The following is a 13,456-nucleotide window of genomic DNA, read 5'->3' on the forward strand; positions in this document are numbered from 1 at the left end:
GACCAATGAGAAGCCGTCTTTGAGATTGAACCAATTGCTGTGAGCCTTTCGTCATGACTGTGCAGCCAATGATGACTGTGAAAAATAAAGTCACTTCAGTTGAGATTTTAGAGAGAAAATAATTAATTACTCACTTTTTACTTCACCGCGAGGGATAATCTGTCTTTCCCCCCTGCTGCCTGGACTGCAAAAAAACTAAATTTTAGTTGATTTCATTATTCCCCAGACAGTTTGCTTGAAATGGGTATAATTTAACTAGGACTTGAATTGTACTAATGCAAATGGTCAAGAAATGTCTGGCATACCTACTGTATAAAACAAATATACAGACTAACCTTGTAAAAGAAAATCATTATATATAAAAAAGTTCATACAAAATGAATACAAATTAATTTATTTGAAACTGACAAAACTTCTGATTTATTTCTCATGCATTCTGTAAAGTACAAAGCATGCAACAAAATCTTTTTATTTCTTAATTCTTCATCGTCTCGGCCTACAGTAAGGACCTCAGAAAGAACAGCACCTGCAATGCAGGAGCTAATGAGGATCCTAAATAAACAAACAGTAACAATGACTCCTTAACTTCCAGTACTGAAGCTCATACTGTAAATTCCCTGAATACTACTTCAAGTTCACATTGTGTTTAACATAACAGTCTTTTGTGATCCAGGAAAGCCACATGAGGGCCAACACCAGTGGAATACTATGAAACCAGTCCAGAATTACAAAACATTTCAGGCACTGGCAATACCTTCAGAAGTCATTACTAAGCAGATCAGGCCTGAACTGAGAAGTACTGACACAACAACACTGATACAGTCTCAATTCACCAAACTCACAGAACAGAGGTCTTCTCAGGATGTGCACATCTGCATCCCAGCTGACATTCATATGAGCTGTCTGGGTATGTACAGCGTGCAGTTATCTCATGGTTTTGACTAATCGTTAATGCTGACTCGTCTAACAGAACACAAAAGCAAATACCCAAATTGATTTGATTCACAAACAAAACTAAAATGTGTGATGGGAATCTACAAATGTTTTTAGTCTTAGCACCTGATCTCCACATGTACCTGTGTGCATTTCTTAAGAGTGAGAGCTTACTTTTAGCTTCAAGAGCCTCAGTAAAAACTATAGTTACTCCATGTGTCCTTGGCAGTATCATGTCACTGTTGTAGCAGCCAATTGGTTGAACCATTCTTTTTCAAAGATTTTCAAACAGAGGAATACTTTGCACATATATTTCATGAGACGCAGGAGAGGGATGATAAGTAGGTCAAAAGTGGCCAACAAACTCCAGCATACTGTCTATCCTGCAAAAACAAATGCTATTCACAAATGACTCCCAACCTCTGTCACATTTCGAACAGGTCTTGTGAGACGTCGTTTAGCCATGAAGACCATAGATTTCCAGCTTGATGGCATCCAGCAGCGCGAGCCTCCCCAGCCTCAGGGTGATCATTGTCATCAGGTTCACTCGTCTCACAGTCAGAGCTGTTGTTGGTCGTACGCCGATATAAGCTTCTTGATGTGGGCCAGTTTGTTGTGTAGATATTCACAGTGAGTCTTGTCCTGGTTGTAGTTAGGGTTAGACTAAAGAGACAAAAAAAAAGACTTAATTTTTTGAACAGCAAAAGAGAGGAGTGGAGTTGCCCCATGCAGCAATCTTGGAATCAAGTCTTAAAAGGGTGATAGAATGCAAAACCGATTTTACCTTGTCATAGTTGAAAAACGACAGTTTGGTGGGTAAATAGGACATACATAGAACCTCAAAATTCCATTGACACCACTTTCCTCTGCAAATCTCACAATTTGAAACTGCTGCTGAAAACCGGGCGAATCTCAACAAAGCTCATAGTTGACGTCAACTCCTCAACTCCTACCTTATTTGGCTCTAGTCTCTAGTCTTTGTCACGCCCCAACATTTACATAGGCTACACCACTGACCTGAGGTCAGCTTAGTCTTCTGAATCTAGGTCACGCAGATCTCAGAAATTTTATACATTGTTTGTCTGCTATTTAATTACTAAATTCACTTCTGAGACTTTTTTTATGCGAGAAATCAACTATTTAGAGGTCAAATATGTGCCGTTTTACGAAAAATTCATGGCTAATTGCAAATTTTGTCCGACTCTGTGTCGGAGTTCAGCAGGAGCTCATCAGGCTAACGTGACAGCGGCCGGTGCTGCCTCGTCGCCCGGCGTATCCTCGCCGCCCGGCGTATCCTCGCCGCCCGGCGTATCCTCCTTCACAGACCCCGGCCCGCTGTGAGCTAGATGGATCTCCGTCACGGCCGGCAAAAGTGTTAGCTAAGCTTTGTAAGACCTTAGGGTAGCTGTGTTATACATGCCTTGACGAAATTCAAAGTGTAAATATACTATAGTTATGCTGAAAGTGTAGCTAGCTAGCTGCAATCTTTACCAATAGGATTGAAGGGACACTAGCAGCTAACGAAACCCCTCACATTCACAAAAATGCATTAAATTGAAGTGTTAGCTTTGTAAGACCTTAGGGTAGCTGTAATATAAGTGGCGTGACGAAATTCAAACTGTAAATATACTATAGTTATGCCGGCAGCCGGCCAGCTCCGTGGAGCCCCGGTAGTCCAGTAACCCAGAAACAGTGACTTTGCCCTGGGTATGGAGCAAAGCGGGCTGCCGCTGTCTCGTCAGACTGTGTGGAGCTCCTGAAGTCCGACACGTCTTACCAAATTTGCAATTAGCTATACATTTTTGTAAAACCGCCCATATTTGAGCTTTATATAGTTGATTTCTCGCATAAAAAAGTCTCAGAAGTGAATTTAGTAACGAAACGTTGCAGTGTCTGAAATATGAGACCTGCTGTCTCGTCTCCAATGTATAGGTATGTGGTTCGCTCAACCAATCAGCGAAAAGCTCTCATTCCAAATAAGGCCAAAACACAGGGATGCATAAGGGCCCATAAAATAGCAACCGGGCCATTTTCAGCCCAATCAATGTTACATACCCTATTAGGAGACCTTAAGGAACAGTGTGAAATACCCTATATAATCATTCTATCACACCTTTAAGAAAGTTGTTACCTTTTTAATTTTGCGATATTCTTGAAGAATCTGATTACGAACCGTCTGCAAGAGGAATAGAATGAATTAATACAAGTAGACATTTACATAACTTCTATAATGTTTGTTTGTTAAATGTCGTAAAACTAAAAATGTGACCAGACTATGGGACGTTCCTAATTATATGAATGTGATGGAAAACAAAAGAGCAAAACTTAAATCACCCGTAGAAATATTTCAAACCACTTTAACTCTGCTGTTAAAAGAAGGCTTTGGAAATATTTGATGAGGAAGGAAATGATTTCAACGCATTTGTTAGTCAAGAACAAACAGTGAATGTAAACATAACCTTTGTTTGTTTAAAAGAAAACTCCACAGGGCTCCTTTAATGTAATAACAATTGACAATTACTGACATATTGATATTTATGTGACCATATGCCGATGTTTAAGTGCCTTAAATTCTACAGTAAGAATTATATCCCACGAAGCACCATTTAAGGTTACACTTTCAGAATAAAAATGTTTTCTCGGGGTACTGAACTGTGGATTTTGTTTAGGGTTAGGGTTGTTTAGTTATTATTTTGCAAACATATGACTTTATGTGTTACCTCTGGTGCAACCACAGAGCTTATGACAGAATTTAGTGGATTTATCATGTATTATTTTTATGAAATAAAGACTGGAAAATGCAGGGGATGAGCGTTGCTCTAAACTAAGATTTTATGCGGATTATCTCTTTAAAAGCCCTCTGTGGCTTAAGTAATTTAACGGCAGTCAAAATAAATGTCTTCATGTTTGTTTTTTTACCTTGTATTTATGAGATTCATGGTGTAGCCGTTTGAGCTGCGTGTCGAGCTCCATGAACTGCCGCGTCACTCCGTCAATACGAGCATGTAAATCTCTGTACTCGCTGTACTCTGTGTTAAAGTCCTGCTTGTACCTCTGTCTCTGGTCCTGACTGCAAATCACTGTGTACTTCCTGTGCAGAGAACATAAAAAGACACTATGATCAGATCTGTAAAATACCCACCTACAGCATGCCATGTTAACAACCTGCAGAAGTTTTGAACTGCAAAAAGTGTGAGAAAAAAAAAAGCATTTTCGGTGCACACACACACACACACACACACACACACACACACACACACACACACACACACACACACACACACACACACACACACACACACACACACACACACACACACACACACGAGAACTAATAAGTGTACTTACAGTAGATAGTCTGCTGTGTCATGGTCCGCTTGAAGCACATTAGAGTCAAACAAAAAAATATAAATAAAAAAGAAACAATGTCAAACCATTTGAAAATCCTAAACAATTGACTTGTAAAGTCACTCGTCAACAGCTAACGGCACTCACCTATGCAGTCCGCCGAGACTTCACTGTTTGGATCCTCTGAACTGCGATCCTTTCTCCGTTCTTTCCTGTCTCTCCACCTATCCTTCTCCTTGACAATCAAAAACAAAATCCCGGTTTCCAATGCATCACGTGAAACAAAAAACCTATACAACTAAATAAAAAGTGTTTTTCTCACCTGATCTCTGTGTTTGTGTTTGCTCTTCTTCCTTTTGATTGTGTGTCTGTTCAGATCAGGCACTATCAGAGGGGGCAGGGAGCGATCAGAGTTGGGTTGCGGGGGGTCTGCTGTGACTTCATGTCCCTCCTGACCACAGGGAGTTTGTTCTAGCCTCTTGGCCACTTCTGCTTCCTGCTGACAGACTGCTGACAAGGAGTCAAAAAGCTTTCGAGGATCAAGCGAGTTTCTTTGCTCGTCATTCCCTGTCGCTTCTGTGACGTCTTTATCAGCCGCTTGTTCAGACGGCCTCACTCTTGACATGTCACTGGCTGCTTTGCCTGACAAGCGGGATATCCTGGGCTTCTTACTCGCCAAAGGGTCAGTGTATTCTTCTGGCAGGGAAGGTTTTGGACGGTGCACTGGGGAGGAGTTGGGGGTGTCTCGCAGTGGACTGACCTGGGCATCTGGAACAGTGAGGAGGTTCTGTTGGGGCTGAAACAGTCTCCTGCACAGTAACAGGAAGGTGATAAATAAACAATTTTACAAAATCTACACGTTGTTATTGCATATATAGTACTGGATAATCTCTCACAACTACTCACACATGCACACATAAGTCCACACATCCTCATTTTATCTATATTCTGGTCATTTATTACCAACCTTAAGCTTGTTTTTAAAATCTAGTGCTAAATTTGTAGATTTTAGAACTCCTGTAATTGCTCATTATACTTTTTTTTCTTCTCTTCCTTTGGTGAGATTCCTTCTATTTCACAACTTATTTGATGATTTAAAAAGGAACACGGCGACTTATTGGGACTTTGTCTTATTCACCGTAACCCCCAGAGTTAGACAAGTCCATACATACCCTTCTCATCTCCTGGGAACTATATTCTCAGAAGGCGAAGCACTGCAACTTCTGCTACTTGGGCGGAGTGATTTGCTTGCAGCACCTGAGAAGCCCCGTAGTGAGGAGCAGAGAGTAGTACTGCTTCGCCTTCTGAGAATATAGTTCCCAGTATGTATACGGTTAGAAGATGGCTGTGTCTCATGTGACCTTGTTATTTGTACACGCTGTGACTATACAAATCACAACATGTGAATAGGAAAATGTTGGCATTATTTTTGTCACTTATTGGGAGCAGTAGGCTAGTTGGAGCCGGTTACCTCCAGGATCTGGGCTAAACTAGGCTAACGGTGGGGCCGTCAGACAGAGTTACAGCACGCACGGAGATGAGAAGGGTATGTATGGACTTATCTAACTGTGAATAAGAGTCGGTGAATAAGCTAAAGTCCCAATTAGTCGTTGTGTTCCTTTAAATATATTCTTTTCTTCTAGGTGAATGGCAGACATTTTCATGATATGAACATGGTGGTAAGTGTCTCAGAATCGTGTGCTACCTGACAAGGATTCGTTTCAGAAGCTGCTGGTCTCCTGAGGTGTAGCCTGGCCAGTCCTTGTGCAGCTCCTTATACAGACCGTCCTTTAGAACAAATGTGTTGTCTCTACTATTGAGCTGGCCAACCTGTGTGCAAATACACACACAAAAATAAAACAGGTGAGAAAAAGACGTATCTTCAGTGCTCAGAGAACAAATTAATTGTCTTGATCTGTTTCAATTGTTTTCAGGGTGACATCATGTCACTACTGTGTAAAAAGTGTATAATGCTTCCGATTCTGATATTTAACTTGCCCAAAAATTTTAACTTGATGTTTAGTGTCATAATAGTCTCGCACTGCCGGACCTATCTCCACATCGGTGCGGAGGAAGGTCTGGCTAGTCCACACAACATTCCTGGATAGGAGCAAAATGTGCTCTGGTTTATTGGCATTTCTTTAAACCAATCACAATCATCTTGGCCAGCGCTAAGCACCAACAACAACAACGGTGCCTCAGCAAAATAGCCTCGGAAAGGAACTTGTTTGGTGGAACGTGTGCACATAGGGATGCAAGCTCTGAATTAAAATGGCTGTCGAGTGTGTGATGAGAATGAATTTCACTCCAAAAAAAGAGAAATATAAACCCGTAAATGAAACATCGTCGATATACAGTAGACTAGTGTCATAACTAAAAAAAAAAAAAAATTGCAAAATGACAGCCCTTGTGTTTGTCTCTAAAGCTCCAAAATGGTTCTTCCGCTACTTTTAACGAGACCTGCACTTATTGGGCTAAAGAGGAGAGTGAATTACCTCCACCAGTACGGAGTCCAGCATGTCTTTGTCTCCTGCTGTCAGTCCATCTTTCTGCAGCCTCAGGATGAGCTCAGGCCTCTTGTATGGCCTCAGAGCCAGCAGATGTGTTACTCTCTCCCTGAGCGGCCTCTCCTGCATGTCACCCACGGCGCTCTTCCTGTTTAAAGCACAGGCACCTTTCTTTGGCTTGGGTACGCCAACTTGGACACGCCTCTTAACGTTGCTGAGGAGAGACTGGGAAGATTGTCGGGGCTTGGTCAGGCTGGCCAGCGCAGGGGCCGGGGCTCGCACAGTTACCTTCTTGCCTGCAAGTGGGGAGAAAATCTCATAAAAAGCTGCACTTGCCATATAAAGCAAACAAATGCTTGAGCATGGCTGAGGTAATGATCATCAAAAAAGGTAAGTTAACTGTTGCTGTAGTTTTTGTGTTTTTTTCTTAAAAAGTTGCACGATTAGAAAGTTACTAGGATGAACATAACTCCCGGTAATAAATGTGTACAAACCTGTTATATATATATAAATTAAAAAAAATAAATAAAAAAAGTGCTTTTTCAGCCTAGATCTGGCAAGATCAGACACCAGAGGAAGAGGCATCGGTGGATTACCAGTTTTGTCCTGTGGCAGAATTATGGATAAAAAGAGAAAAGACCTAATTTCACCTCTTAGAAAACCACATTCGGGTTACAAGCATTCACACACGTCTCAGTAAGCAAAAGCTGCCATCTAATTTAGGAAATAACCATGTAGTTGCACAAGCATGTAGTGAGTGAGGAAGTGTTTGTTCTGGCTTCCTCTAAACTGACAAAATCATCAAAAATAGTGTGTGTGTGTGTGTGTGTGTGTGTGTGTGTGTGTGTGTGTGTGTGTGTTGTGCGTGTGCGTGTGTATTTACTGAAACAAGATGACGGTGGCTAAAATATCTGTTTAGAAGGAAGTGGTTTGGTGGTTAGAAGAAGAAAGACAGCGGTGACAGAAAAAAGCTAAATCCCTGGTTTTATCATGTGAATGTATATTTTGGTAAGCATGTTGTACAGAATACAGCCTCTGTATCCTTTAAAATTACATTATTATATACAATAACTATCTATCTCTCATATATATATATATATATATATATATATATATATATATATATATATACAGAAAAAAAGACTGACTGTTACCATGTCACTGGTTTCAACATGTGTTGCTATGGCAACCAATGCAATATGGCTGACTGTGGCTTGCATTTTATCAGCACAGTACACATTTGTCTTCAGGCCAGTCTTATTCCTTAGCTGGAGTTATTTCTTGTATAACCAAGCAGTCTCTAGATTGTGTGAGTGTGACTGTGTTTCCTACCCTGGAAGCGCCCCCCCTGTTTGATGACAATGGCCCCCCGGCTGCGTGTCTCCTCCTCAGCTTGGGCCATGCTCTGTCGAGCCTTATCGTACGAGTCATCTGTTGCGTTGACTGTCATCTTTTTCTGAATCACCCCGAGACATGACAGCTCCTCGGCAGCACTGAGAGGAGGGAGGACAGCGAGTCAAGACAGCGATCTGACAGAGCTTTCAGGACTCCTTCTACGCGTTATCTATGTCAAATGATTGACAACAATAAGACATAAGATGAGTGTTTGAGTGTGTCTCTGTTTGACTGATGTTTTGGTAGTGTTCAGTTAGATGTATGGTTCTTTCAGCTGGACTACTTTACTACCAAATACATGACATCTATCTGTAGTTTAACAGCATAAGCTCCAATAGTTCGCTTTTGTGTTTGTGTCAGGATTCAAACAGTAGATTTGATGAATACTTCCTTAACTTTTCACAACTCTTGGCATTTATTAAACTCACTTCTCTACATTTCCACTCTTCTTAGACCTGGACTGTCAGAACACCCTGGGTTTTCTGGCATTTAAAGAGTCTGACAGAAAGATCTCACCAGGAGGGTGACTTTCAAACAGCAGTAGGGGGGCAGAGACATTTTAAAATATTGAAACTTTTCCAGAAGCTCAGTTAACTCTTAGTAAGTAAACATAATCACTGTGCACCGAACATGCCTACAGCACTGATGAGTAGGTTTTGAATTTAGCACATGCACCATGAAATGTGTGGTCTCCCCTATTTTTTAATGACATCATCGTTTGCTGTCTGCTTTTCAATTTAATTTTGAACCTTGCCACCTGATCAAGGTTAGCCTTCAGATCTAACTATTACAGAATGAATCTAACTTATATATAACGTTGTGTGTGGTGTGTGTGTGTGTGTGTGTGTGTGTGTGTACACGTGTATATACATGCATGTATGTATATGTATATATATATTTGTATTCATGTATTTCTCCGAATGATTTGTATATGTGACAGGAAGATGTTTGTTAAATAAGTAAATTGGTGGTGTCTTGTAATCCCATGTGGGATGGGCCAAAATGTTTGGCATGACACAGAAATAAAACATAACTAACTAACTATATTCAAAAAGTGTAAACTGATTCTGCGTTTTATATGATTATTTGTTGCGTTTTACCCAGTGCCGAGCTGTTGGACACAGTCAAAGCTTCCATTTGGATTATCACGGGCGATGTTAGTCACGCCAAAGGTGAATACCCTCAATTCATCTCTATTCTCTGAGCAAGGGATGGTGATTCTCTGTGACATGAAAGAGAGAGAGAGATACAGACAAGAGAAACAATTAGATTTAACAGCTTTCAAATCGTCATGCATGAGATGACGTTATTGAATTAGAATATGTCAACAGGTCAACCAGTTCCTCTTACCCCTTTGTTGCCATTAAAACAGATGGCGGGACGGGAAGACAAACCCTGAAGAAAAAAAGACAGATCATTTGATTAGAGTGTGTCACCAGTAAGCATGCACACACACAGAACTGATAACAGACCAGTAAAGATGTCTGTAAAACATACAACACAGAGGATGTTTTGTGGTCTGTACTGCTGCTACAAGTGCTACATCTTCTTTCATTGTGGTTTCATTACTGCTTTTACTTTTCTGTCTGTAGGCTGTTGTTCTTCATGTCTGCGCTGATCTGAACATAAAGGGGAACTCCAATTTTACACATTAAAGTCTGTTTACACGTATTAGAGGGTACCACTGCACAAAAAGTTGTATAAAGCCTTTTGTGGCTCCAGAGGGAGCTGATGGAATCTAATAAATTGCCTCAGTGACGACACTTGAGTCAGTGTCAGTTGGGGCTGAAGACTACAAGTGTGAAAATAAAGTAAAATTGGGGGTATGGAGTTTGAAAGAAGAGAGCTCTCTCTGTAGACGGTTTCCACTTCCGCTGGAAGCTAGAGGCTACATTAGACACTTCTAGCATAACACACCCCAATCTCAGGCTGAACTGTCTGTGATTGAGTTGCATTGTGGGTAATGCAGGCGCCAAGTTTTGTAAATAATGCGTAAAATTAAAAAAGGTGATATCTCTGGTTCTGCTGCATTGATTGTTTTTCTTTTTTTCTGTCCAAATACTGATCCAGTAAATCAGATTGATGCATCCCTAATGATGATAAATATCTAAGATCAGCCTTGAGTGCTTATTTTCCCCTAAACACAGACAAGTTCATAAAAGGGTTTCAACCAAATCATAATTTCAATTTTTACAAGAAAGTAAGTTGGCTACTCCACAATGTACCCCCTGGGATGTGCCCCTGGCATATCCTGACACTTGTGCATCATGTGCCCATTTAACAAATTGCACGTCATTTTAAAGAGGGCACTGGCTAAGGTCACCATAACCTGCTGCTCAAATACATCAGCTTATCACATGAGAATATGGTGAACAGAGTGAAATAACAGCCTGTCATCTTTCTGACGGGGTGAATTAGCCTGTAGAAAACGGCAGAAATTAAAGTCCCAAAGTGACACGATTGAAGCACCGATGGAAACTATGTGATGGCTAGGCTCAAGTTGACCTTTTCATAGAGAGGATTTGTGAGTCCACCTGTTGATGAGTGCAGAGAGTGAGGTGGCTGCCAGTACTCAGATTGGCCCGGCTACATGTAGATGTGTTTTTTTTTGTCTCTGTGATTAGACCAAGTAGGTTATGAATAGACACACTTAAAGCTAAATAAAGAAACTAGATATATGCACAGCAACAGTCTTGCGTGCATGTTAAGGTTGTGTGATGAGGTGTTTTCCCCTCCTTCCTGTCTATCTCATCATAACAGTAGGCTATTATGCAAAATCTTGAGGTATGACAGGAGCAGTGCGGTTTTCACCTTCTGTCAGAAAACTGGTGGCTGTCATTTTCTTTGGAGAGGAGTTTCCTATCCGTGTTACTAGGAATTACTGAATAGAGGAAGTGTACATTAATGTCCTCTGCTCAGACTTCCTGCAGTGTCTGATTCATTTGTGAATAACTGGGTCAAATGCAAACCAAAATGCCACACACACACACACACACACACACACACACACATACACACACATACACACACACATACACACACATACACACACACACACACACACACACACACACACACACACACACACACACACACACACACACACACACACACACACACACTGTTTCCTTTCTTCTCTTCTCGACTAACATTCATAATACTTGCCAGCAGCTTGTAACGACTTGGCCAGCAGCTTGTTACAAGCATCACCACACAGGGAAGCAGTTCTGCACTGTATTATGCAACATGTATTTCCATTTCATAGCTTAAGGAAGGCTTGTATGAGACAACAACCGGGATGAACTTCGGCTGAAATGCAAACAACCGCCTTCCTCGCCCTTTCTTCCCACTTTGTTGTTAAGTAAGGGTCCCCTTGACGAAGTGGTACAACAATATCAACGGTTACTGTACGTTTAAGATCATTTTTCGAGGAGAAATTGTTAAAAAATAACCTACCTTGACGTTTTGAAAGGAGCAAATGGCTCTTGCCGCGCTGTCAGTGAGTTTAACATGAAAAACAGAGATGTTACCGCCACGGTTCAGTTTACCGCTGGACAGTCCGTAACACTGGTTCTCTTTTAACACCGACATCCTGCCGCAAATCCCCCCTGCCAGGCTTGCTCCGGACCGAACAAATCTCACATAAACAAACAAACATTGGCGAGATGATCCAGAGAGAGAGGCTAAACGGCTCAGTGTGGCTGCTCCTCCGCCGCGCGCTATTCTGGAGTAGATCGCGTTACGTCATGACGGCTGAGCAGATTTTATTGGCCAAGAGACATAAATAAACCTTTACGTAGTGCTTACGTATCCACTTCTACTTTTTCTGCTTCCCCTCTCACTATGCTAATTTTCTTTCTTTCATAGGGGGAATTTCTACTTCCGTGTAACTGTGAAAGAGCAGGCCATTCAACTTTCCTTAGGTTTGAATAAAATATAAAAAAGTAATAGAACTATAATAAATAATACATGCATAAAAGTCTTTGGTCATGTAGCTACTCATCCAGGGCCGTAACCAGGGTTTAGACATATTGAGGTCGACATGAGTACCCACATTGCACCCCTCAAACACTATCAAGACTTGTACACTGGTGGAATCAGATTTTTAACTTATTAAGTAAAAGAAACAATACCACAGTGTAGAAGTACACTGTTACAAGTACAAGTCACTCATTTAAAATGTTACTTGAGTAAAAGTAGAAAAGTATAAGCATCAAAATATAGGCCTATTTAAAGTACCATGTGTAAAAGTAGTCATTATGCAAAATGGCTTATTTCAAAAAAATATACACTATATTATATCATTGAATTAAAATGATTGACGCATTAATGTACATATCACTTTAATGTTGCAGCTGGTTTAGTTGGAGCTCATTTTAATTAATGTAGCCTACTGATGTGTAGTTTAATTTAGAATATTATATAATTCAACATTTATTCGTTGATTATATTTTGCATTCATAATCTGTGACTAAAGCTTCAGAATACTTGCAGTGGCGTTTAAAGAACAAGATTTACAAGACAAACTCCCAGAAAACTTGAGGCCTGCTCCAACTTTCAAGTCCTTTAAAACGTTTATGTTTGTCCCTGCTTTTTATTGAATGAAATTTGGGACTATTAATTCATATCTTGCATTGCACTGTGACTTTACTGATTCTCTTACCCTGTTTATTCTGTCCTATACAAAAAAAGCCAAGTGAAATGCAATCTTTCAAAAAAAAGTCAATTTCACATTTTGCATCGTCATGTATCATGCCCATTCATGACATGTTTGCATGTTAATGATGTAGGGGAAATTAGATTAATATGCTTTCCTGTTGCTTTTGCACGCTGCTAATTATGTTAGCTCCAACTAATTGCTGTTTGACGTAGTTGCACATCTGGTATTTGAGGGTTTGCTGAAGCGTTGCCCAGAGTCAGAAAATCATTTAAGATTTATGTATTTAATAGAGCAGTTGCTTAGTGCTTCACAGAGAACAAAATACATGAAAAGTGAGAAACACAAAAGACATCCATTTTTTTTTAGATACAAATCACCTGATGCACGTGTGTCTGTGCATTTGAAATTCAGCGTGTGTCTCATCTGTCTCTCTCTGCCAATGTTTAAACGCAGACGGTGGTCACAAGGCAGGTGAGGACTGTTCAAAGCTCACATATCAAAGGGCCTCTGGGTCTTTGTAGTGCAGTGTCTGCAACAGGTGACATTCTGGGCTCAAAACCATTTATAACTTTGAACACTCACTGTGTGACCGAACTTCCCCTTCAACCCAGCA

At 40.6% G+C, this 13,456-nt stretch overlaps 1 protein-coding gene across 4 annotated transcripts; it reads right to left on the bottom strand.

Annotated features, from left to right (window-relative positions):
- Nucleotides 1-1,203: 1,203 nt before the first annotated feature.
- Nucleotides 1,204-11,926, bottom strand: LOC116057602 (RNA polymerase II elongation factor ELL-like). Of its 4 annotated transcripts, none has more exons than XM_031310140.1 (12): nt 11,640-11,926; nt 9,534-9,578; nt 9,284-9,405; nt 8,121-8,281; nt 6,777-7,084; nt 5,987-6,111; nt 4,604-5,090; nt 4,425-4,516; nt 4,282-4,338; nt 3,853-4,024; nt 3,065-3,109; nt 1,204-1,596 (listed from the first exon to the last, which is right to left on the bottom strand). In XM_031310140.1, exons 1-12 carry the CDS (start codon nt 11,772-11,774, stop codon nt 1,492-1,494), a joined length of 1,854 nt encoding a protein of 617 aa, XP_031166000.1. In that variant the 5' UTR covers nt 11,775-11,926; the 3' UTR covers nt 1,204-1,491. The 4 variants fall into 4 exon arrangements, with proteins under 4 accessions (XP_031166000.1, XP_031166002.1, XP_031165999.1 ...); XM_031310142.1 differs by having other exon boundaries at nt 4,282-4,309; nt 4,429-4,516; nt 6,777-7,090; XM_031310139.1 differs by having other exon boundaries at nt 6,777-7,090.
- Between the last annotated feature and the right edge of the window lie 1,530 nt (nt 11,927-13,456).

This window comes from Sander lucioperca, chromosome 18, assembly GCF_008315115.2.
Source record: "Sander lucioperca isolate FBNREF2018 chromosome 18, SLUC_FBN_1.2, whole genome shotgun sequence".
NCBI classification, from domain to species: Eukaryota; Metazoa; Chordata; class Actinopteri; order Perciformes; family Percidae; genus Sander; species Sander lucioperca.

What these genes read in the sequence shown, in the direction of transcription:
- LOC116057602 (XM_031310139.1), bottom strand. Translation starts at nt 11,774, where the DNA reads ATGTCGGTGTTAAAAGAGAACCAGTGTTACGGACTGTCCAGCGGTAAA. An exon ending in GTCCAACAGCTCGGCACTGG is followed by an intron (nt 8,282 to 9,283) that starts GTAAAACGCAAC and finishes CCCTCCTCTCAG; the next exon opens with TGCTGCCGAGGAGCTGTCAT. An exon ending in AATATCGCAAAATTAAAAAG is followed by an intron (nt 1,597 to 3,064) that starts GTAACAACTTTC and finishes TTGTCTCTTTAG; the next exon opens with TCTAACCCTAACTACAACCA.